The 21,517-nt window shown below is 48.8% G+C and overlaps 1 protein-coding gene and 1 long non-coding RNA gene across 4 annotated transcripts in view; both read left to right on the forward strand.

Moving 5' to 3' along the window:
* LOC143427337 (uncharacterized) overlaps nucleotides 1–10,502 on the forward strand; it is a 44,139-nt gene extending 33,637 nt beyond the window's left edge. The window contains exon 3 of the long non-coding RNA XR_013102297.1: nucleotides 10,123–10,502. This is a non-coding gene — a long non-coding RNA (uncharacterized LOC143427337). The remainder of the gene's footprint in view (nucleotides 1–10,122) is intronic.
* Nucleotides 10,503–10,572: 70 nt separating this feature from the next.
* Nucleotides 10,573–21,517, forward strand: part of Ecr (ecdysone receptor) — a 38,777-nt gene continuing 27,832 nt past the window's right edge. For all 3 annotated transcript variants that reach the window (XM_076901335.1, XM_076901336.1, XM_076901337.1), the window contains exon 1: nucleotides 10,573–11,230. In XM_076901335.1, coding sequence (XP_076757450.1) covers nucleotides 10,765–11,230 — 466 coding nt within the window. In that variant the 5' untranslated portion in view covers nucleotides 10,573–10,764. The remainder of the gene's footprint in view (nucleotides 11,231–21,517) is intronic.

Raw genomic sequence — 21,517 nt, forward strand, 5'->3', positions numbered from 1 at the left:
CGCTGTAGAAAGTTTCCAAAATTGAGCTTCCATTGGAAGCGTCGTTTTTTTTTTCTACAACGATTTGGTAATCGCGTATCTTAGCGAAACTTTCTTCGAATAATACCACGCGTCCGCATAAACAAATTCCAAGTTTGATCGCGGTCTCGTCAGAAAGTGTATGATGCACGCGCTATTTTGAGAGACGAAGAGACCCAGTCGCATTTCTCATCCTGTTACTACGAAACTGGCAAAGTTTCGCGTTTCATCGGCCGGGAAATTTGATACGGACTCTTGAACTGGTTCTCTCGTATCGATTGCTGCGATCGATCGTACGAAAATTCTGCACGCCTGCGAGTTCGCGATCGCGGTTCAAGAACTTTTTCCAAGTTCAAGAGTCCTCGTCCCAGGCGCGTCGCATCGATCGAGAAAAATCGAGCGATACCAGTTATCAGTCAAACGCGATAAAGCAGAACGCGTTAAGGGAAAACTCGTTGCTTGTGTGGCTCTCGAAGATTTCTCAAGAAACTTGTTGTTAACTTCAAGCGAATGATAAAACAGGAAAACATCGAGTATCGGGACTTTCTCGGTCTTTTATTAAGGAAAGCATGGAAATACGATTATGAATCACCGTCGGAGATCCATTAGTAGATGTCGAGTGAAAATGAAAAGAATTCCCGCGAGATGCCGGCCAGTGTCCTTGACCGTGATCTATGAATGGACCAATGATGTCGCGTCACCGAGTTATTTTAATATCAAAGACTCTATTATTAGCGCGTGACCCGATAGAGTCGCTCGTAGAAGAATGGAGCTCCTTGCAGGTCAACAAAGTGGCTACGATCTTCGACGTCGATTCGAATTTCCCGCGAAATTAACCATTTAATAGCCTCCATTTAATATTAGCACCCCTGAGCCAACAGCGTAACCGCAAAATGTGAAATTACTTTTTATTCCAACGATGACGCTCGCGTTCTGCTAATCTTCGCTAAGTTCACTCGAACATTACTCTTGTAAAAAGAAGAATTACTTTACTCTAACGTTTGTGAACTTTCGCGTTCAACAAGCTTCGAGCCTGTTATCGAGAGAACGGACGCACACATTTTGAGGCGTCCTGTACAGCCTTTCAGGATCGTTGCACCGTGAATTTCCCGATGTACGCATGCATCGGATTCCGTGGTGGGTCCCAATAATAGAAAATGACAGCTAAATCTCGCGTGTTCGTTCTTATCTCGAGCTGGTGGACGCGACAATTCCGAGCAGATCCCGCACCCTCTCTCCCTTTTGTCCCCCGTCACGTCACGCGTTCGTGTGACTTGGCATTCAGCCTTGTTCTATGAACTAGGTCGTCGTGTGTGGTGCATTGACAGAGAGAGTGGCCGTTTATCTCTCTTCTTCCTTCCGCTTTCCGCTTCCTCTCACGCTCGCAGCGCACCCTGTCGAAGCTTTTCCTGGCTCCGCGGTTTTTCCGCCACTTTTTTCCCTTCTCACATGCTTCCACGTTTCATAATCTCTCTCTCTTTCTCTTTCTTTCTCTCTCTCTCCCTCCTTTGCATCTCTTCTCGTCTTTCTTCGAATCGGCACGAACGATCACTCGTTTCTTTCTCTTGGCCGCGTTCACTGGCTCTCATCCGAGCTAGGGATTTTTTTGCTCCGTTTCCTAACCTCCTTCAGAGCTCCTGCATCTCGTTCCTTCTTTCTTCCGACAGATTATGCAAATTTTTCGTCGTGCGCGTTGTTCTTTTGTCCCTTTTTTTTGTTCGCCGTTGACACGTGTTGCAATTCAGCTTTACGTCCTATTGACTTGTTCTCGCATTTTTCTTGCTAGTTTTTTTCTTCCGCCTGACTCTACCCTGATGCTTCCCCTTTGATCCCCTTCCTTCGCCAGTTTCTTTTGTCCACTCGCTACCGGTTCTTCGTGCCAGCCTGTTTTTGTGCTTTAATGATCTTCTCTTTTTTTTCTTTCTCCACGATCTATCTCTCTCCCTCCTGCTGGCTTTTATTTCTCTCTTTTGTAACCCTTACTTCTTGCGAGTATACCGGGCGTTTCAAAAGTCACGCTCTACACGCGCGTCGTACGTATCGAAAATGCGAAACTTGAAGAACGACAAAAATGACGAACTTTTACTTGGATTGCGGTCCCACGAGCCTCCGCGCTCTCCTCTTTAATCTTTTTTTTTCCTAGCTGCTTTTCATAGTTTCCCAAGTTCCACGCGTTCTCGTTGCGGCAGACGCGCTCGTCGATGGCGTCGGCGTCGGCGTCGCCTCTGCCCTACTTGCAACGCGCATGCACCCCTCGTGCAGCCGCGGAATAAGCGAGAAATCGATCCCTCGGCCCCTTCCTCTCGTGTCGAGTGAGCGACCAAGCCTCCCATGGCCAGCCCTCGTCGATTTTCCGCCTAGAAAATCGACGAGGGGCTCGTTTTCAATGATTCTCCCGCAGAAAAATTGTACCAGTCCGCTGGGATCATTGGTAACCGCGATTCTTCATCCCCATCTACAACGAATCGGTGATTCACGACCAATACGCGACTATTTCTCTTCGCGAATCGATGAATTTTTATCTCCTCGTCTTCTATTTACTGTTTTCCTTTTTTTGTTGTCTTTCTACGAATCGCTCGCGGGCAGATCGTCATGGCGACGAGAACAGGGGATGATCCAGGGATTATACGCAGCTCGCCGTGGACATTCGCGAGGTTCCATTCACGAGGCATCGATCGAGCCACTCTGTCGTTGAATAGAAACCGTGTTACAGGCTGACTTCACTCGAGAGACTCGCCCAGAGACAAAGTAAAGATCCCGAGTCAGCAGAGCGTGTTGCGAGTCTTCTCGCCGATATACCATAGCAACGTAACTCAGCAGTTTCTGCTTAAACTCTTCCCTTCCATTTCGCGTCTTCCTAGCCTTGGAATCTCGCGATCTTCGAGGCCTGTGTTCTCGTCTGAAAAAATTCTCCGACGAGATTTACGTTCGTTGCGAAATGTAACGCGAAAGAAACAAAAAAAAAAAGAGAGGAAGAAGAGTCGATCGATTGATATGTTTATTCACGAGGGCTGTAATCTTCCAATTAACTAACGAGCTTTCCCTTAAAAGCTATTACGAGCGGATTCGAGCGCCATTGTGGGATAACGATGGGGCTCGAAATGATTAGTAAACCTAAAAATCGGCTGATCTAGAAGGCCAGGCGAAATTTTATGTAATCCCACGTTGTTAACGCTCGACTTAGGCTCGAACGTTAATTAGGAGGAAGCGCGAACGGGATTCTGAATGGGAAACTGGCTTCTTTGAAAAGTTACTACTTTCCATTCAATTGAAATTTTTCACTGCATTCCCAGCTAGCGCACACGCGGTTCCTGCGCGAACATTTTTCCTCTGGTTGCTGTGCTTGTTAATTTCCGCCGATTACTACGATCGAGATTCAGGGGTATGGACAGATGTAGAAATTTCAGCTTCATTCATTTGGGGATGGGTCACAATCGTGTCGAGGAGATGATAACGCGTTTCTTCTTGGTGCAGACCGTGAACTTCCAGACGGAGACTGTTGCGACCCACTTGCGGGTCAGCAGACAGCAAACGCGATCAGACTGTATTCTGTAAACATCAGATTGCTCATTTGGATCAGTGTCGAGCTCTATCGATTGTTCTAAAGCGCATCCGCTGTCTGGGAAAGGTCTATTCCACTTTTTCCTATTAAGAGCGCGGAAGAAAGTTGAACTCGATTTGAAAATGAATTTTTTATTTGAATTACTTTGAATCCTCTCTCTCTCTTTCTCGTAATTGGTGATATAATTCGCTTCACGAACCGAGTGATAGACCCTTAGCGACGCTTAACGCGTTAAAATTAAGCCACGACGTTCACGGCGGGAAGATAAATGGGACTCCTTTGAAACGTCTAGCCAGCGTAACAATTACGTAATGGCTGTCGTAACGTGGACGAAAAGGCATGGTACCGCGCGTCTGGTCGTGATAATCGCGGCCTCGATGCAAGGATCGGGGTCAGCGCCTAGTCGGGATCTTCGGTTTCTCCGCGTGTGCAGTGGAAAAATCGAGCCACGACCAATTTCACGTCCAGGTCAGATCGATATCTGTTTTGAATAGGTTGGGTTAATAAAACGGTCTCGCCATTTTGTCACGCTCGTCCAGGCTGGCAATTACCAGACCATTATCAATTAAGTAGTCTGTCTGTTAGTTTTAAATACACGTACGCGAAAAATTGTAGCTGATAGAAAAGCTAGGTGCTGGCGCAGTGTACAAATAGTTTTCTAGTCATTTCGCGTCATTAAAGTCCGCGTATACCCGACGGTGCCATTATGCTAAACAGTAGTGCCGTCTAATCGGGACACTCTGGCAGGCGGTAATCTGGAAACAATATTTCAAGACAATTAAACCCAATTACCAAACATAACCGCGGAATTTTACCACTCCGACAAGCATTCCACTGACCCTAATCGCTTGGCGGACAACAATTTTTCCATTGAACCGTTTTTCGCGGCGCACCAGCGGGCTTTAATGAATTCGTAGTCAAGCCATTGAAAGCCCCACGCTCGGTGCCAACCTGCGGCGCCAAAAACCGATCTCAGCCGGGAATAATTCACCGCTGCACCATTGTGCGAGGTGCACGTGATCGGCGGTACACGTCCCACCGGGTTACAGCGTCTTCCTCGGCCCACCGCGGCCAGAACCCGAAGTCTGGAGTGGCCTCGAAGAGGATCTAACCCAGACCTAACCCAGACCAAGCCGGAGAAACTTGAGACGACAGGCTGCCGCGGTGGTGGCAGCGCTTGCAGCGGTGTTGGTGCCGCTGCAGGATCGATCTGATGGCCTAGTTACCAGGAGAGAGTGAGACACGGCCCAGCGAGAGGGAGAAACCTAGGTAGACGCGTATACTGGGTGGGGCGAAAGTCGTATCGCGGTTGGAAAGGGGGATGATTCGAACCTGGACGTCTGATTAATTTCTTCCGCCCGATGGATCGCTCCTCGCGTCTGGTCTAATCCTTTTCGAGCGATATTTCAATCGCGCGGATATTTAATACAGAGATTCCAATCTCCTTCCGCCTCACCCTGTAGACACCCAGCTATGGCGTCCTTTCCAGATATGCCACACGCCGCTGGAGGCGTGGTGGTTGGATACAGTCTCGACGCAGAGGGGGTTGCAGGGTGGGTGTTGATCGGAGGTTGTAGCCGGGATACGAACCCTGGAGCGAGGACAGGCATTGACCTAGATGTCCTCTCCGCTTTCTCCATCCTCGTTGGATCACTGTGCCCCTGCAGTCCTGTATCACCGCCTAACGACTCCTCGTCCGACCGCAGACTCTGGCCCTGGGCTGGCCGCCTTCCATGGATCTCCTTTTCCCCTGCTGACGAGGTGGCAACGTGCAAGCAATCGCTCGAGGGTATTCTTTGTTCGAGCGAGCTGTTCAATCACTTTCGTGGTGTACCGTTGGATTCGATGAAACAAAGCTACCGGAATAATGATCGTCGAATTTATCTGCCCGATCGCAAACCGTGTTCCTCGATCGTCAGCCTTGACGTTTTTGCGATCACTGTCCTTTCAAACGTGAAATTCCTTCGTCATCGTCGATCAGAAAATTTCACGCAATTTTTTGCTCGCGATCCATATCTTTGGAATCTAGATTCTACGTGGTACACGGGGAGTTTAAAACGCGTCGAGTAACAGGGTTGGATGCGACCTCCAGCAGCCTCGAGTAGCTAGCGGAAAGGTTCATGGCTTGTCTGGAGGGGGTTGCAGGGTGGAGGGATTTGTTGCTCCGAGGTCGCAGCCGGGATTCGTATCCTAGAGCTAGGCCAGGCATTGACCTAGATGTCCTGTTTGCGCCGCCAACGTTATTTTCCCTCGATTTCCTCGGCTCCTCGTTCCATCCGTTCTGCAGCATCTATTTATTCCCTCCCTCTCTACGTTTGTTCGATAATTCATGGATTCTCTCCGACTGCGTATTATTATTTTTTTAACATCGTGCATCACCGTTATCCTCAGAGTCGTCGTTTTCGACGAGCACAAATACGACGCGTACCTTTTACCACCCTTATGAATTCCCACAAACGTCCTACGCTTAAAATTCTGCGAGAGTGGGAGGAAGGAAGGGCCAATGACGTCTCTGTCGAGCCAGGAAACCAGGAGACGAGGAGAGGTCTCACGGTAGTCCCGCAGGGAATCGACGCGCTTCTCGAGGAATCCTGAAATCTAGGGGTAGCGAAACAAAGGATTGCCCTACGACCGGGAACGTTCTATCGATCGTCCTCTGATTCGTCCAGATTACTATCTATAGCCTCTGGAATAGTTTTTACCGCGACGCTATGGAATTTTCAGATACCAAATTGAATTTACCTTCCCAACCACCCCTCATCCGGAAACAGCCACGCTTAATTAACCACCCACCCCAAATATTTGGTTTCGTCTATCCCACGACCGTTTGTCGTCATTTCACCGTTGTCACCAGTCGAATTTACCCTCCCGTAGGACCACCCAGACGATGTTAACCAACAATCGAATCGCGCGTATCAAAATTCTCGACAACCCGAACGCAATGCGGTACCCAATCATCCCTCCAGTCCTGTCGCCCGTCGTCGGCTCTCCCCGTCCATAGGAAATTCACTGTCCACACACACACACTCCGCGGCTGTCTAGAGTTTCGTCGCGATTTAATGGCGTTAATGCGAGAAAAACCGCGAACGGCTACCTGTTGATATATAATTTCGCGTTGCGCAACGTCGCGGCTACCCGGGGCCCGTTGCCATCCTGGCAGACGCGTATCCGACCGCGTTCAATTTGCGATTCGACGTGCACGTCCAAGCCCGACATGGATTCAATATCCGTAATAATATCCGGACGTGTTTCGATACAGCCACGGCGATGCGTTTCACCCTGGCTTTCGCGATGAAAACGGAAGAGCGCGGCAAGAAACAGGGGCCGGGCACTTTCCAGCCGTAATTATTGGGAATCCTGCTGGCTGGGTTGGGTTCGCTCGGCTCTCGACGATCGTTCGCGTCAGCCAGCAAAAATCCCTCTTTCCACGGAGAGACTTAAGCGGTTGTTATCAAATTTTTCAAACATCCACGCGAACCCTCGCGCGCCATTTTCATAGCGGTTTCGAGGGGAATGTAAGAGCAAGGGTCTGTCGAGAGGAGCGAAGCAGAGGGACAGGTACAGACAGAGAGAGAGAGAGAGAGAGAGAGAGAAACGCGAAAGAGTGTCGCGAAAGGAAGGCAGAAATTGGCGGGCGACCACAGTGGGGTGGGTCAGGGTTAGTGTCGAAGGTTAGGCTGCCCCTCTACCCAGAATCCCCATGAGTTAGGCGCCAGGAACGCGGGAGAAGGGGCGTAGACCGCGGCCGGATCGATATTCTAGGAGCTGCACGACTACTCGTACGGTTTTCATCCCCTCTCGACGTACTTTCGGAACTTTCTACCCCCGTTTCGCCGTCCCGCGATGCCTGCCTACGGGGTTCGATCGAATTTGCATGTTGCACACAAGTGTTTCACTCGCGGAGGCCTCTCAGGAGTCTGCGAACCGATGGAAACCAGATCGAACGGCTACTTGTTGGCTTGGCGGGCACTCGTCGATGGTATTTTCGAATTTATCGAAAGATCGTAGCCGATCGATTGGGATTCGGTGGTCGACGTTGAATTCGATCGCCGCGTCGTGTCGAAACGTACATTCGAATCCGGTCCCAGCGACGTCGATGCGACCACGACTTCAACGATCGATTATTCGGCTCGCAACGACATGCAGAGCGAACTTGGTCGTTCTGCCGGTGACACACGGCCTACCAGGCTGCTATTGTCAGAAGTCACCCGTGCATGTTCCAGATGACAACGGTGATTAATAAATCGCTGTTTTCGGGCGCACGATCCCTCGTTGCAACGGCGCGAGCAGTTGATCGATAGATCTGCTCTGGAACACCGGAACTATCCGTCTGCCATTGACGTGGCAATCCTCGAGGCCGTCAAAGTCGTATCTCACTCGCGAGAGAAAAATGATTCGATCTTCGTGAACGAGAAGGGAATGTCGCGAGGCGTCGTGCAACCTCGAGCAACCCCACCTGGTCTCGCGCACGGTTTCGAAGGAAGTGAACCGCCCCTCGAAAAATTGGAAAACCGACGTAACTCGTTTGGAAGGTCCCAGCGAAGCACCAGGAAACGCTGGATGCCCGTTATTGGGTTCGAGGAGACAGGTAAACAAAAGAGGCGACGGCCCAATGGGGTTGGAGAGGGGGGTCAGAGGCGAAGCGCGCCGCAATCGGAATTCCTAGTCCTCTTTTTGGGGCCAGGTAGGCCGGAGCTGCGTAGAAAGTCGCAGACCTACTCGTTCTGCCATTGGTCACCGTTTCAAGGCCCATCGGGCACCATGGAGGGGATGGTTTGGGCAACCGCGTCACGCTACGCAACTCGTCCCCTCGAATCGCGCGTTCCACGTTGATTCGCGAGCGTTTCATCCACTTTGTTCGTTCGATCTCGCGACTGGGAATCCCCAGTGCCTCTTAGCCTCGTTAGGAGCCTGTCTGGAGCGATCTAGATGGCGCGGCGGTCGTCGTACGCGGAATTCGCGGCCCATGTGATTCGTTGAAGTTCAAAAATCAAGTGTTTCGAACCTTGCACAGTGTCATCGTTCAGCTGGTTCTTGTTGCTTCTTGCACGAGTGATTTGTTGTGACTTTTGAGCAGAAATTGGATCGCTACATGTGATATGGAAAGGTTTTCCCTGTATTGGAGGGAAATGTGAAGTTCTCGCGACATCCTGAATTTTCAAAGGGTTACCAGAAAGACAGTTCGAATTAGAAGGTAATCGTCCAATCGTTTGAAGCGTCTACAATTTTTCGTTTGTTATTTCCACGAGGAACCCGACGAACCACGTGACCAGCAGCCACTTTCACTCGTCGTTCCACGATAAAAAACATGTCCCACTACCGACGAGCATCCTATCAATTTACAGTTGCATTGTCCCAACCGACGTGTCTCCGAGACGCAACTCGTGCGTTTTCGTAATCTTCTTCTTTCTCAATTGCTCAATTTCCACGTGACTCGGTTGCATCGAACCGTCGACCGCCTTGTCAGATCCATTCCTGCTTTCCGATTCGAGGCGTTCGAGGAAACGCGACGGCAATTGCGGTCCCCGATAAAAGTGAAGTTACGCGCACACAGCCGAAGATCGGGGCTTATACGTTTACTTTTTATTCGACGAAAGTAAATCGATTTCGAGCTCCACACGCGAATATCCCGGATAATGGAATGGATGTTTATGGGAAGCCAGAATTACGAAGCCGGCCATCAAAGGTCCCATTACGAAAGGGACTTTGCGGTTAGGTTGGGAATTGCTGAACCGTCGTTTAAACGCGGTTGTCGCCTACTGGAAGAAGTTTATTGGCCCTGGTGCGCGCGTTTCAGCCGACTGAAAGTTTAGATCGGGGGACCAGGGGTATCCAGCTCCCGTTTCATCGCTGCCCGTTCGATCGTCGAAGCGTATCATTACCCGCGATTTCTCTACGCAGAAGGAAATTGCGTGGCGTCGATCGGCAGCCATTCTGGAATACCCTTGTATCTAACGCCGCGTCGTGTGGTCTCTTTTACGCCACGTTCCTCTACACGCGGTTCATGCAAAAATATATAACCTCGAGATGATATTTTGATCGCGGATCGATGCATTATTAATACGGCTTGGGAATCCGCGACTCTCGATTCAGATTGGTTCGTTGGATTCATCAAGATTGTACGTCTTTTTCTAATGCAGGGGGTGCGATTAAAACGTGATTAGAAACGGAGGAAAATTCTCGAGATGAGATGAGATTTCCACGGCTCCTCGGAGAATTCGACTTACCTAACAGCAATTTACTATCGAATATAACGATCCTAATTTAATCTCCAGTTACGCTACCTACCGCAGCGTTTAATCGTCGTAGCGTGACAGGCGTAAAAATATCGCGTCCTTCCCAATAAGCTGTCGAGATCCTTTACCGATAAAGCGAGCGCTGGTGTGTTAATTGGTATGGAAATGCGAACGGCCGAACCCCGACCAGCCTGGTGGTGTGTGTGTAATTTCTCGTAATGTAAAACACCTTCACCAATTAGCACCACCTAATGGACGTCCCCGTTGAATTTCTTTTAACGTCGACTGGCTTCCGATCTGTTTCAGATACCTCAAGACAGCAACGGGCGACGATCTGACACGACCAGTATGCACCTGGAGCCTCCGTTCGAGGCGCACTTCAAGATGCGGTAGAGGAAGTCCCTCGACGAGAGTGTACAAAACAAGCCCAGGCGCGCGGACTGGTGGATCGCGACTAGTCGCGCCGTTGCGTCGTCTACAAAGCATAAGCACGCGCATAATAGTTGATCGAGCCGAGCGAATCGGTCGAGGAATCGCTCGCGACTAACCCCTCGAGAATATAGAAACGCGTATAGAGTCGTTGACGAGAGCATCCAGAAGCAGCCAGGGCTCAGGTTCGACGGCGTTCCGAGCCTGCCGCCTCTAAACGACGGAAACCACTGCCTTCCACGCCAGCAGGTCTCGCGACCCGCCAACCGGCCATCCCGATCCTACCGATCAACCATCAGAGAAGTTGGTAGAGGTTCCCAGTAGGCCGAATAAGATCGCAGCAAAGGGATTCTAAGTGGCAAGTGAACAGAGGTGAGCAGAGGAGCCGTCACGGTGGCCAGCTTAGTGAGCGGCAACGTAGCGGTGCGTTACGATGAGGCGTCGGGAGTGGTTGGCACGGGGGGTGTCGTGTTGGCAGCCACTTCCAGGTTAGCCACTGCGGATCCAGCCGCGTCCAGCATGGACACCAGCGACTCCAGCATGGACACGACCAACGGGGGCTCGAGCACCGGGGCGGCGAGCGTCGGAACGATCGCCTCCGTGGTCGCTGGAGCGGCGTCCTTGACGTTGGTCAAGGCTGAGACGCCTGAACACCTGGCTGGCACGTCCTCGACGCCCTCGTCGGTAACAGGGCCGATCACCGCGGCCACCAGCCTCTTCGCCGGTATCGCGAGCGCCAACAAAACCGCCAGACCGGACGACTGGCTTTCAACGAACAGCCCGGGCTCGCCGTCCGCTGCGTTGCAGAACCAGCACGTGGTCTACACGACGCCCCAGCAACAGCTGACCGACACGCAGCAACAGCAACCGCCCCTGGCCCATTCCAGCCCCCTGGCGCATCAGCAACAGCCAGGCAGCAATAATGGATACGCCAGTCCCATGAGCACCAGCAGCTACGATCCTTATAGTCCCAACAGTAAGATAGGTAAGTGATCGGATTTTCTCTATCGTCGACTGGTCACCACGGTGTAGTTCGATTTCCATTTATGGAGAACTATGAGTCTCTGTTTTCTCTTTGGAGCGGAAACTCTAAGACGTCCGACTCGAAACTGAGAGATCATTCTTTGCGAAAAGGTTCTCGCGAAATTTGTCGTTTTGGTTAGCTTCGTAAATTCCTTGGAAACTGGGTGTATGCGATTTCCGTGAGAAAAGTAACGCCGTCGAACACCGCTGAGGAAGCATAAGCGGAGAACACGCGGCAGATGAGGAATTCAGTGCACGCGTTCGCGTTTCTTTCGGTCGGTCGCGCGGTCTGCGAGAAAAAGAGAGTGAAACGTCGACGAGCAACCGGATGTGACGTCACCGGCCACGTTCTCCTCTCGCGCGGCCCCCGCTGGCCCCCTTCTACACCCGGTCCCAGCCGCTCGTCGTGTCTCTCGTGTCCACTTCCGTCAATCCAAGTGATTGCTTGCACTACTGCCATACTGCACCGTTCTCGCGTGCTCGCGTCGATGCACGCGAGCCACCGAGTCGGAGGCGCGTTTAACGACGATCGCGATACAGAAACGATGGACGTGGACGATAAGCCCGGACGTTAGTATGCTCCGTAGAGGGTGGACGCCGTTCTCCTGGACTTGGAGGCCTTCCGCTCTCGCGAGGTTCGACGCAATTGTAACGCGGATCGGGTTAGTCATGGATTTTTCCGTTAGCCGTGAGAATTTTTCGATCACACGGTAGCTAAGGCTCCTACAGGGTCGAGAACCACCTCTGATCGTTAGAATGCAGCGAATCTTTGAATTTTCTGCCACGCAGAGCCAGCTGATCGCGCGGCTAACGAGTAACGCGTCTCGAAGCGATCTAAAAACAGGGTTCGATGTTACATCTCTCTCTCTCTCTCTCTCTCTCTGCCCAGCGATATGTGCTAATTGGCTACTTTTATCGCGAGCAGGGTGCAAACTTTCTCTCCCTCTTGTTCCTCTGCGAGTTACGCGCGCTCGCCCTAGCCTGTCGTTTTATTGGGCCGAACTATCGATTGTCCACTGTAATAACTTTTCTTGCGCCGGTCGCGAGGAGCGACGCTTGAATTTCTTCTCTCTTTTTTTTTTCACAACGAGCCGCACGCCTCATCGCGCTGATTCATCCTTTTGCTTTCGTTCTTTGTCGATTAACCGCACGCCAACTCTTTACATTGATAAATTATGTCCCCGATAATCGCCAGCTATCAGCGGAACTCGGCTTTCCACTTAGATCGCTCGTTTACGTTTTTTCTTTCCTTCAATAAATCCGATTTAATTCCCTCACCCTTCGCGCGCCATTGACGGACGTATCCGCCAGGCGAGCCGCGCGATGGATTTCATAACATAAAATTAAGTTTGTATAACGAGATCGACGAACGTCACTCGGCTAATATTTCCCTTGTATATCAGCTGCTAATTGACAAGATCGTTAAATTGATACGCCTCTCCTTCCGGTGCTGTTCCACGCTCTTCCATCCGAGTCCATGGGACCTGGAAATTCTGTTTAACCGCGTATACGTGGGCTGGTAATACCGATTACGAAACGAACTCCATTATCGAGAGAGGGTTCTAAGCTGTTTTTGGCGCGATATGGTTAATTCGTTCGCGAGTGTTGGCGATTGGACCCGCATGTCTGCTCGCAATGACGGTAGATACGAGAAACAAGCTCGCAAAAATTTTAAACAACATCACCACAACGTACACTCCCATTCGCAAGTAATCGCATACGTATCGAATTAGATTTTTCGATAAATTCGCGGAACGATCTCGACGTTCCCCAGGATAGAAGAGCCGATTGAATGCCCGGTGGGTCGTGCAGCGTCGCAACCAGGAGGGTTCGCACCTAACCACACGCGTTTCCCTTTTTCCACGGTCCCGGATCTCGTCTGAGAACCCACGTCGGATTTTCCACTGGCTAATAGCGGGTGGCACTGTGTGAATTGCAGCAGGATGCAGATACGGCCTTGAGTGGCGATGCACGAACGTGTGCGTGCGCGATGATGCACACGGTTCGCGTGAGCGATACTCGCAGGGTCTAACACTGAAAGCGAGCACGTGTGTGCTCTGTGTCGGCGCTCCACGCACACGCGTAGCTACAACACGAGGTTAATACTACCAAATAGAGTAACGTGTATACTGCGCGTTATTTAGAGCTCGCGCGTTCTCTGAGACGCTGGAGTACGAGATCAGCTGGAAGACTGATATGGTTAGCCCGGCTGTTTTACGAAATCCGCTCGAACGATAGCTTCGACAGTTGCTCTTAGGGTGGAATTAAACATTACTCGATCGCAATTAATCGTACGCGATCGTTGGTATCTTGATGGCGAATTTCTGCACGACTTTCGATTGGAAGCCTTCAGAGACGAAGCAGTCGTCGCGTGGTATCGACTCGTACGGCGGATTAGTGCAACAGTTACGTAAATGCACTCGTGCCAGACCAGTGGCTGTTGTCCGTGTTCGTGCGCCTCCGTGAGCATGAAACGCCGCTGATGGGACGGAGGTTAATGACAATATGTCGGGCTGCCACGGTTCCTCCCACGCACCCGCTGCAGTGGCCCATATAATTATTATTCCAACTCGAGCAGACACACGCACACACGTGTCGACCGTTTAATTTTCCATCGGCCGAACGCGGACTGTTTCTTTGCCAGCGATGGCCCCCGACTATTCCGCGCGCTATTTATCCCTTTTACGTTTCTTTCCCCCGGCTAGGTTAGGCCCCCATTCCTTTTTATGGGACAGTTAGGCCGTTGATGGGTCGCTCGGTCAGCGGAGCTCGCGTTGATGTGGTTTTAAGTCGAAAATAATTCGCGACGACGCTTCTCGCGCCCTTTTTTCACGAGCACGGCAGTTTCAAATTGCCAGGGCGTCGGATGATTATCGAAAATCGAGGTTATCCGACTGGGATAACTTTGTCCGTGCCGTTTCGATTCGTTCGAGAATCATTCGCGCGAAATCGAGAGGAAGTCAGCGAGTTCTTACGGTTACCAATGAAAATTCAGTGGTAATCTTGGGAACAACGATCGAGCACGATGTCCTTCGATGAAACTTCCGGCGACCTTCCGTCCACGCTTCCAGCCCGCGTCCGGCTGCGGTTTAGAGAACCGGAAGTCACGCTGGAGGTGGGCACTCGCGAAAGCTGTGGTGGGGTACTGCAAGCCGGGGACCACGCGAATGGAAGTAGATCTTCGTCCTCCGCTTTCGCGTTTATTCGTGTACAGATCGTGGCTCCCACACGAGTCGCGTCGATTTATCTTATTTCCTCTTGGAAAGTACGAACTGGTTCGGCGCAGGGTAGCCAGGGATACTCTGGTCACGAATAAACGAGGATTCGCGCGTGGATGCGCGATCCTCAGCTCTGAGAGTTATCCAATATGGCGTTAAACGCCGCGGATAACGTCGATGCCAATCGTGACAGCGTTCTCCGGTCGAAAAGCGAGTCGACGGGTCAGGTTAACGAGGAACGTGTACAGTCGCGACGTAATTGCAACGGCTGAGTAGGAGAACGTAGGAGAGGGACACGTATCGTTGACATATCCGCGCACCGGCGAACAGACATCGCGTCGATACGCAACGTGACCGAGGAGAGAGCATCGGGACGTTCTATATTTAACACCGTTTCACTTATCAGCCGCTTATCAACGAGACAACCGGAGGAGGCGACTCCTCTTCGCGCGTTGTGGCAAACACTGGCTACCCTGCTTTCTCTCTTCGCCCCCTGCACCTTCCCTCCATTTTTACTCTTATCTGCACTCGCTGTGGCTCGCTCCGTTACGTAACCTCGAAGATTCCCTGTTGCACGTAGCACGAATTCAGGGACTTTCGAAGGGAAACCCGAGGAATATCAAGCGAGCGGTACCATCCAGTTTATCACTGACCATGCCCTTCATCGTTGAATTCCACGAACTCCCCAATTTCGAGGATCGAGATCAACGACGCGAACAGAGTGTTCGTGGACCAACGAAGGGAGTATCAGAATCGAACGGATAACGCAGCCATCTGCGGTCTGTCTCGCGGACGAAAAAGAGCAACCATGGGACTGGAAGAAGGAATTATCGTCGGAGAGAGGCGAGAGAGGTTGTGCGTGGCGTTGATGTAGGTCGTCGGTGCGTAATCAGTCAGTCGCTTCGCTTATCAGAACCGCTATCGGCGGTATCATCTGTGCGGGCCATGCCTGACCCACGTCAGCCAGCGGCTAATCGAAATCGCGAGCGCACGCTCGAATTTTCACGATGATTCACGCGGGACGCGTGCTCCCGTGGAATTTTTTCTTATCTGCTTTGACCGATAAACGCCACGGCTAGTTAGCCGCTTAGTTAGAACTCGCTTCCGTCGACCAGAAGAGGGAATGGAAATTATTCTCATTCGCCGTGCCATACGTTACGATCTCGTTCGACTCGCGATAACCGCTCTTTCGTATTTCACAGAACCTCTGACGCGAGCTCGATCGAACGAGTCTCTATCCTCGCCAGCTAACTTCTCGTCGACCAGGATCGGCCTAGTTCGCGGCGATTTAGCGCGCGATGGTTCGCGCTTCCGGAAGCCAGTGGCTTCGGAAGTAGCGATAGACCGAGTTCCTGTTTGCGGACTGGTGGGCTCGCATCTTTCTCGGAAAAACTGATATCCCCTCTGCTATTTTGATATCGTTCATAAAACAAAAAAATTGCAATCGCAATTGACCAAGCTCGACTCGCTGATGCGTTTTTTTTTTTTTTTTTATTTAATGACCGCGTAAGGAATTCTGAGTGGCGTGAACAGGGATTTCGCGGTGGAAGAAAACAGTCGAAGTCGATGACCAACGCGAGGTTCGCGAATTTAGGTCGCACGATATCGGGCTGGTTCGAGGTGCGGGCGCCACGACGTACTTTGCCTTAGCTTATCGCGTTATCACGGTCAGATAAGGGCACCTCGTGCTCGCAACTCGACGGCCAGGTAACCCATTACCGGCTGCCATGCAACCAGCAATTCCCGACGGGCTGCAATTTCGGTTGAATCGCGTGATCCAGCGCGTTCGATCGCAATTGTCGCCGTTGCGCAAAGATTTCCTGTGCCCTGACGCCCCGTTCGCCGCCCCCGATTCGCTTCTCCAATCCTGTCCCCGTTGAAAAAGAAACGACCGCGAGTTTCTGTCACGACTCGCGCGTGTCGCGCACTCGTGCCTGTCGCGCGTACACGCGTGCATTCATGCGCTCCGCGAGACAGGCAGGGAAACGTAAAAAATTGATCGAAAGAAGAGTCGCTGCTGCTCCCCGACAAGAGTAGATATTTTGTCGCGGATAACGATGCCAATTTCCCTGCTGTTTATTGACGATGACGGTCATAAGTGAAACGATTGCCTTCGATCGAGGGTTATCATATTTTTGTCTCTCCTCCGTAGTGCCACTTTCGATGCAAATAAGCTCCTTTCCTCCGCCTCGGATCTTTCTTATTCTGCCTCGCGTATAATGCGAAACCGTGTTTCTGGAAAATCAACGAGTACGAATTTCTGGGACGATATTACGATTTTAAATTCCCCATAATAACACGTTATAGAACGTTAGCGAAGGTTACTTACCATACCTTTGCTTTATTTTTGAAGAGTCTCGTCGGTTCCTTTTTAATTCAACAACCTTATTCATCCTTGTTTATAACGTTTCTATATTTCTGAATAGTTTTCAACATAAAAGTCGCATAGTCGTCTGCGTTGTGTCTTCGATTCGAAACGTCGAGGAATACTCGCGTAACAACACATACGTACGTGTCTCGAGAAAGTTTTAAACTCGCGCGAAAAGTCGACCCCTGTCGCGCCATCTGCCGGGTAGCGGAATTACTGTTAACGCGAAATTAACTCGGCAGATGGCGCCGCAGTTACCACTTGGCGGTCGTAGGGAAGCCAAATTGGCGGCATAAATTCGTAAGGTTGTGAAAGGTGATGGATAGCTAACGAAATCCAGTCGCATACGTTCATTAATCAACTGTCAACGATAACCAACAACGAGACGAGGTAGGAAAATCGCTTAATTAACGTTCCCGCGCGATATTTAACCGGGATCATTGACCTCGATATAGTCACGCTGTTAAATGCGAAATTTTCTAACCTATGCGAGCCGTCGACTGACGTATTACAACATATATTTCCATATGAATTATCAATTGACATGTCGAACAATGAATAACAATGAATAATTGATAAAACACTACGTGGAGTGTTGTGAATAATATCAGCTGCTCCTCTTTTGTAAATTGTTATTTTCCACGTACCGTTCGACGTCGAGATTTTCTTTGTTTTCGCGTTTGGCAACGGCGATGCACCTTGCCCATTGTTTTCTAACGCGATCGTGATCGAATTCAGATTCGACTTAACCGTATCAAGTCGAATCGCAGAGCGTTAGATGGGTTAGAAACGGGAGGAGGCGTCCTCGGTTTACGAGGCTGCTAGGATGGAATGACGTTTACTTGGCGCAGTTGTTCGACCAGTTTTTATCGTTCGCGTTGGTCCGCCTCGCAGATTCAGTGGCAGCGAGACTGTAACGTGGTCAAAATGCGAAGAAAGCAATTTTTAGGAAATATTGGATCGCAGCTTAGGAAGCGTACGCTTTTCTGGGAGCTTTTTACGACCGCTTCACCGTTGTATCCACTTTGTAATGTAGATATTTATTAAGCTTGACGGATACTTGATGTAGTTATCATTTACAAATGATATTTAGGTAGCAATTAGTAGATATCGTATGCGTATTGAGGGACAGTATACGTTGTTAGTAGGCAGTCTGGACGTTTCTGCGAGTTGATATTTCATAAACAGAATTAAACGAGCTGACTTAATGGAATTATTCTACTTTGCAAATAACTTAATGCAAATTGTATTTTGAATATCGTGTATACTTTACATATATTGTCTACGCTCTATATATTTCTTTCTGAACTCATGTTTCATATAAATGCATAAAAATCTGCTATCTAGTTGCATTATATTCTTGTGTCTAATGCGATGGAACAGATATATTGACACTGGAATCTGTTAGTAGTTTAACGACCTATTATTAATAGGTTCCTATTCCATCTTGCTTTGTAGTATACAGTGATATCTACGATGAGCATAAAAAGTGTATGCACACTGTTCCAATTATTTTTATATACTTTCTTTGATCGAATGAAAATTTGAATAAGGAAGATAAGGAAGATAGAAATATATACAAAATATGAAAAAGACTTGACAAGAACATTGACAATTTTTAAGTACATTAACAGAGGAGTTTTATGTATTAGAAAATATGGGCAAGTGCACATGCTTTTCATATTCATTGATCATTAGACGATGGATAACGAGCTAAGCTTACTTCTTGAATATTTAATATCTTGTTGTCGCAACGGTTAGTAGTTGGTAATATATATTTAGCTGTTTTAAACAGATTTATGGGTCGTTTCTGAATAGTTTTACTGTCAACAGCATTCGTGCAGCAACGTTTGCAAAACTATTGGGCGAATTAATATTCAATCGACACGGGCTCTTTAGAACAAAAGTAGACTACGTAATCGCTTGGGTGCATAAAATTACAGTTTCACTTTTCCACAGTGGAAATCGACGAAAGGAAATTGCGGGTCACGGCAAGAACCGATTGACGCATTGTCTGTGTGTCCGTAAAAGGCGTACTTTTTCTTTCGACCGGTGTAAAACTTGGAAAGTGTGTTAACGTTAACCTTTACCCAACGGAAAACATTTTCCTGCAGGTGAATACGATTTCCACCTGCAGTAACGGGAAATGGAAAAGTTTGCAATTAAATTCCACCGCGTTAACAATTTCTTTCAATTGGAAGAAATTAATAGAACGTTTTGAACGAGAAACGAACAATTAGATTCAATGGATAATTTATTGAATCGACAGGATTTGCAAATGCAGGGTACCGCGGAAATAAAAAAAAACTAGATAATAGATGAAGAATGAAAAAAAAGGAAACTGTAATCTATAAAGGTAACGAATCATGACGATACAACAGATATTAGAACGAATATAGCCTATGCGATGGAGTTAAAATAATGTATGGTTATTAAATGAATTGTGAAGAAGAAAGCAAAAATCTTTCCTCCTTTTCGAAAGTGATACGAAGCGCCCTCGGATTCGATTAGAAGAAATCTAAAACGAAGATGCCTCGATTGCGTCAATGACGATTAAATCGGTATGTTAACGAGGGAATTCTATTCTTCTGCAATCTCGATGGTTGACAAACGTTATGGTCACGTAGCTTGCATAATATCTGTAAAAATATATTCAACCGATGATATATTAAACCGACAGCCAGTTTTTAGTTCACCTTTTTATAGGACTCTATTTTAACGTCACTTTATGCCCGCCGTCCCGTGAAGATATCATTTTTTTTTCAACGTTCTGTATATACATCCGACAAGACCTTACATGAGCATTTTGTAAAACGAGAGAAATAATAAAATCGAATCAATCTAAAAGAAGGAAGGGAAAAATAAAAGAAATTCTTTTGAAAATTGGAAAACCTGTGTGAAAAAATCGTACGAAACGAGAAGGAAGCTAAAATCCATGATTGAAAGTGATACAAATTCAGGCGCCCAATGCTGGTGGCTCGGTAAAAGTGTAACCAGTCGGAGAAACCTTGCCAGAATGTGGTGCCCACAGTTTCGACAATGAGCTCGAAACCGTGTTACGAAACCTCGACACGGGTGTACAGGATCGTTACGAAAGAAGGTGGAAATTCGAAAACCGGATTACGAAATCGGACCAGTCGCGTGGCGATCCTCCGTTGATTATCCGTGCCGTGGATAGCGGATAGTCGCGTTCTCGCTTCATGATCGACGATCACCGTGGTCCTTGAGCACTTCCGCCTCCTTTTTTCTTCGCTACGTGATCGTCTGGCCTGACATTCACCATTACGAATTCGCTTGACTGCGAAATCCGCGGGTAGCTGATATAGCTGCCGCTTCGACGTCTGCGCACTTCTTTTTTTTTTTTTTTTTCTCTCTCTACTTTATACCGGTTGTAACACATTGGAACGAGAGCAACCAATGTGTACGAATGAAGTATCCTTAGAAATCGATCCTGTGTAACATGAGATATTAATATTTTGTATTTTATGAAATTAAACGAATGTCTTCCCTCCGTGATTCCTTGATCGAAAAATTGAACTTATCCATTGAAAACGTTTCTCAGATGAAATTTGTTTCTTCTCTGAGTGAATGTTTAGTTTGATGGAACTTGTGATGATAGAAGTGTGTGAATTGTGGTGATTTATATTTTATGTTTTATTTGATACAGTGCCTTCGACATTGCTGCAGGAATTATTACGAGTTTGGAGGCGAAGTTTAGCATCAATGAAGACACGAGTCGTGAAAGGAAAACGCTTAAAAGTAGACCCAAGACCCATTCTCACGAAACAGTTCGCTGTCGCGTACGAAGCCTGGCGTAACAGCAAACAACGGCGAAGCGTGGACGCGCTGCAGGAGCAGCTAATTGCGTTTTTCTTCGGCTCGCAGCGAGCAACAGTTCCCTCGCAGTTTACAATTACTTGTAAACACGAGTGGGAAGCGAGGAATTAGCGCGAGCGACGCGCTAGTTTCTTCTCTTTTCAGCCACACGGAGAAGCGTCTACCTTCTCGAGCCTAAAAATGCGAAGAAAACGCATCGAGCACAACGCTACGTGATTTCACTGACTCGAATTGTTCTTCATTTAAAATCGACCAAGTCGATTCGCTCCTCTCTTCGCCCGTTTCGCCAGAACGTGACAGCCGTTGTCTCTCTTTCTCTCTCTCTCTCTCTATTTTTCTGCCTCCCGTAACCTGCTGGAGAGTAGATATCCTTGAAGTGGAACATTGTCCCCAGCAATTTCTTGTCCTTTACGTGATACTCGAACACGTTTTCTGACATTGGTCGCCAGCTAACAGGATTCGCCTAAAGATTGCCAAGCTCTATCGCAAAAGTGGTATTCTGACATTTATGTAATACCCGGTGACTCAGTTGCGCACGACTGTTGTTAGCGGAGAATTATTTAAGACCAGTTGGTCATTACCCTGTTAAATCAAGAGGACAGATAACAGTGGCAAACTTTCAAGCAGTAAATTATTAACGAATACGACCGCGAGTCGATCGTAAAATGACCAGAATATTTTGTCGGACAGTTCCGAGTGATCAACAACATTTGAAGTCTCTCAGATCTTGGACATCCACAGGATTCAAACGGCTTCGTACATACCAAATTGGACTTCAAAGTGGCCTTAGCTAGAATCACGAAGATAGAGAAAGAAAGAGAGGGAG

This window comes from Xylocopa sonorina, chromosome 9 (assembly GCF_050948175.1).
Source record: "Xylocopa sonorina isolate GNS202 chromosome 9, iyXylSono1_principal, whole genome shotgun sequence".
NCBI lineage: Eukaryota > Metazoa > Arthropoda > Insecta > Hymenoptera > Apidae > Xylocopa > Xylocopa sonorina.